This window comes from Portunus trituberculatus, chromosome 11, assembly GCF_017591435.1.
Source record: "Portunus trituberculatus isolate SZX2019 chromosome 11, ASM1759143v1, whole genome shotgun sequence".
NCBI lineage: Eukaryota > Metazoa > Arthropoda > Malacostraca > Decapoda > Portunidae > Portunus > Portunus trituberculatus.
Window position 1 is genome coordinate 2,108,904 of NC_059265.1, and position 4,072 is coordinate 2,112,975.

General features: G+C 45.1%; 1 protein-coding gene across 4 annotated transcripts in view; it reads right to left on the minus strand.

The window, feature by feature from the left end:
- Positions 1–594: 594 nt before the first annotated feature.
- Positions 595–4,072, minus strand: part of LOC123502281 — a 409,114-nt gene continuing 405,636 nt past the window's right edge. Inside the window, exons 1-4 of one of the 4 annotated variants that reach the window (XR_006673861.1) lie at positions 2,950–3,230; positions 2,222–2,292; positions 1,310–1,537; positions 595–983 (exon numbers count right to left, since the gene is read on the minus strand). Coding sequence is in view for 3 of the 4 variants with exons in the window: in XM_045251504.1 (XP_045107439.1) it covers positions 600–983; positions 1,310–1,342 (417 nt within the window). In the remaining variant the exon portion in view is untranslated. Of the gene's footprint in view, positions 984–1,309; positions 1,538–2,221; positions 2,878–2,949; positions 3,231–4,072 lie in introns of those variants that run through there. The other 3 variants (XM_045251504.1, XM_045251505.1, XM_045251506.1) reach the window with 3 other exon arrangements.

The window sequence follows — 4,072 nt, forward strand, 5'->3', positions numbered from 1 at the left end:
TTGAATAAAAGTGTAGGGAGACTCTTGTATTTAATTTTAGCTCCAATATGCATCCACCTTATCTCCGGAGACTCTTTAGAGTATTTTCGACTTAGTACGATTTTTAGGGCCCGTTTTTGGGGCTTTTTTTGCCATTTTTCCATTTTTTAGATTTTTTTTACCATTTTTAGTGTTTTTGGCCAGTTTGCTACCATTTTATGTTTTAGGCCAGTAGTGCTGTATTTTATGTAGACCGTTTGAAGATTTTTCAGCCAGATGGTATTTTGGGACCATTTTTACATAAATTTAGTATTATTGATCAATGTCATGTAACTTTTTGGCTTTAGCTTCATTTCCTAACAACCACTTTTTGTATTGCTTATGATAATAAATAGAAAAAGCTTCAAATCTAGCGCGTTTTATTTCTGGGGTGATCGTTTAGAGCGAGTGTAGGTGGTGGTCAATGGAGGCAATATTGTTGTGTCAGACGGATCCAAGCCAGCTTGAGGCGACTACTCACTGAAACCACCCACAACCCACAAATATTCCCAGGAAAGGAAATTTAACAAAACCCACAAATATTCCCAGGAAAGGAAATTTACCGAAACAAAAAGATTTCTTTACACATTATTATTCAGTAGTGACAACAGATCCAAGTACAGTGACACCACCATAATGAGGTGGTAGTGGCAGCAAGCGTTGAATAGGAGGATGTCTGCTATGCGAAGCTGAATCTCTGGACTCCGGTGGTGGTGGTGGTGGTGGTGGTGGTGTAGCAGGTGTTTGCCAGGCCGCTGCGAGGCGAAGTCCCTCAGTGCCAGTAGCTGCGACGGCGACACGTGTATTAGCGGGACGGCAGTGAAGGCCCAATGCGAGGCAGTGCCCCTCCGAGTAGCGGTAGCAGCGGCAACGGTCAATGTAGGCGCAGTGCGAAGCCAGAGAGTCCTTCCTGATGGTGCAGGACGCACGGGATCGCTGCAGTCACGGCTTCGGATCACCAACTCCTGTAATGGAGAAAAATTAACTGATTATCTCCATATGTACCACGCCACACTGTCCTACAATACACACTTCACTGCCTCAGTCAGCCTCTCACTCGCCCTCCTCGATCGTTATTCCACTTACACTCCAGTTACACCCTTCTCCCTCGTTCTCCTCCCAGCGTCTCCCGTGTGACGTAGCATCCTGGCCCTTCATCCTGACACTCCCATCCCTTCATTCTCACATCTCCCACGCCAGTCTCAGTAAACCACACCACGTCAAACCCCCTCAAACTTCCCCCACACCCGATCCTCACCCACACAACCAATCTTGCCACACATTCATCTACCTGGTTAGTGGAATCTTCCGTGTCTGCCGTCATCTGTAGGTTCTCGTCTCCAATCCTCCGCCTCACCACACCTGCCTCGCCTCTATCACCCACTCATCCAGCCAGTCTCCCTCAACGGCGGCAGTGGCGGTGGCGGAGGCAGAGTGTTGGTAGTGAGCATTGTCCGTTAAGTGCAAGGTAGACGAGGCTCATTACCGCTGTGGAGTCAGGCCTTTGGATCGTCAACGCCTGTAATGGACAAAAATAAGCATGAACAAAGCAGTACCTTGTTTACTTGTTCACTAATTATCCCTACAGCTAACAAGCAAGATAGCCCTAAGCAAATTCCTTCACTGCCTCAATCAGCCTTTCACTCTTCATTCTACGTATTCTTACCACCACCACTACCACCAATACCATCACAAAAACATGAACAGCAGTATCTTTTTCACTAATTATCTCTAAATGACCAACAACACACATTCCCTTCACGTCTTCACTTCCATCCATAATGTGCCCAAACTCACTCTAAACACTTTATTCCCCCATCTGTCTGTCCTAAAACTCAACCACTGCCTCAGCCAGCCTTTCACTCGTCTCTACTCAGTTACACGTCTTCACAGTGCCCTAACCCAGCCAAACACTCGCACCACACCATCCATCCCTTCTGTCTTCTATTTTATCACACTGCATTCAGTTAGTTCCCACTCTGCCTCCTCTTGCCACGAGCCATTCACGCTCACTTCATTCCTCCCAGCCATTCTCAACCCTCCCACACACAAACCCTCCCACCCTCCCCCACACACAAACCCTCCCACCGTCACTCGTGAACCTCGAACCATTTACGCCAGCCTACCACTTCAAGAACTAATTTCATGGTTATATCCCCAAACTTTTCGTTATGCTACCACATCTCGCTTCTAATGCACGTACCTTGAAACACCAGCCTCGTTACGTTAGGAAATCTTGTCCACTCATTCTTTTCGCCGATTCTGGTACCTATTCTATAACGAGGGAACCACAATGACTAACCTGAAACATTTTAGCCTCAAATACAACTTACTTAAAGGAGTTCTATAGTAACGCGACCCGTTTAATCCCTTCAGCACCAAGACGCGTTTTCATATTCCTTCTGTTACTATTTGGTGATTTTATACAACTTGAGAAACCTTGTGACATCCATACACGCTTTGTAACATCAATAGAATGATTTAATCGTACACACATCTCAAGGTGAAAATGCGTCACAGTACTGAAGAGGTTAAGCGTAATTCTTCCTTCCTACACAACTACAATGACCACGAAAACACTACACTTGTTACAGCCATTACACAAATCTATTCTGAACCCACGTTACTCTAACCACACTAGTGAATGAACGACCATCTGCCCTTCTTGACAACTAGGCTACAAGTAAATTTAACACTCACGTAGCGATGGTTCCTGATACATCCTACATTGACACACAGACAGACATCGTACAATTAACCTTCCAATAGACGCAGTGCACATCCTACACATACCCAGTTATCCTTTATCATTCAACATTCCTAACAACCTCCAAGTTACTGACTAACAATTTCCTATCACCACTGCAGTGTCAACGCGCACACACCACCAACACCTCACACCTACACTTCGTTTACATAAAAACCACTAACCTCTCCTCCTCTGTGCTGTGCTGTGCTGTGCTGTGGTCCGATAACCTCACAGCAGCGGCACGTCACCCCGCCGCACGAAAACCCACGCAGATCAAGTTTCCCGTTGCTGTTCCTGCCGCTGCTGAACGTCACGCCCACGACAAGACACAGACGGACACTGGGCTGCGTACACTCGAGGGGTCGGTGGTGGCGTGGTGGCTGGAGAGATGTAGCGAGCGTGGTGTCTGGATTAATACTGTTCCAGCTACTGCTGACGTTGCTTCGTTCTTGTCTCACCCCCCCCAACCTGCCAATAAGGAAAGAGCAACTTGAGGGCAAACGAGCATATGAAACGCTGCCAGTGAACCTAACCACTGGTCCACCACCTGGATATAAACTAGCCACGCTCTTTAACTCCTTCCAAACCAACCATTACACACACTCAATTGCATTAATTTGTTTCATCAAGCATTCTCACCTTCCGTGTAGTACTTACAATTATACACGATTTTTTTTTATCATTATGTTGTAACAGTTTGAAGCTTCCTTCGTAATAAATGATTATGATAAGATGATAATAATAATATCTCTCTCTCTCTCTCTCTCTCTCTCTCTCTCTCTCTCTCTCTCTCTCTCTCTCTAAGTGAACCCTGCCTGTAAATTAACGAATAAAAAAAAAAACGTATCATTAACGAAAAATTGATTATGAAAGATAATAATTCTCTCTCTCTCTCTCTCTCTCTCTCTCTCTCTCTCTCTCTCTCTCTCTCTCTCTCTCTCTCTCTCTCCAAGTGAACCTTGCCTGTAGATCAAGGAAAAAAAAAAAAGTATCATTAACGGGAAATGAGTATAATAGATAATCTCTCTCTCTCTCTCTCTCTCTCTCTCTCTCTCTCTCTCTCTCTCTCTCTCTCTCTCTCTCTCTCTCTCTCTCTCTCTCTCTCAAGTGAACCCTGCCTGCAAATCAACGAATCAATATTAAAAAATTAGTAAAACGTATCATGAACGGATCACTTTTCTAAGGAAGCTTGAGTTGAATTGAGTTGTAAAGACGGAAATGCAACACGTTAGAAGAATGGATAGCTAACCCTTTCAGTACCGTGACACATTACGATATCCATGCTCTACGCTTACTACTGGGTGA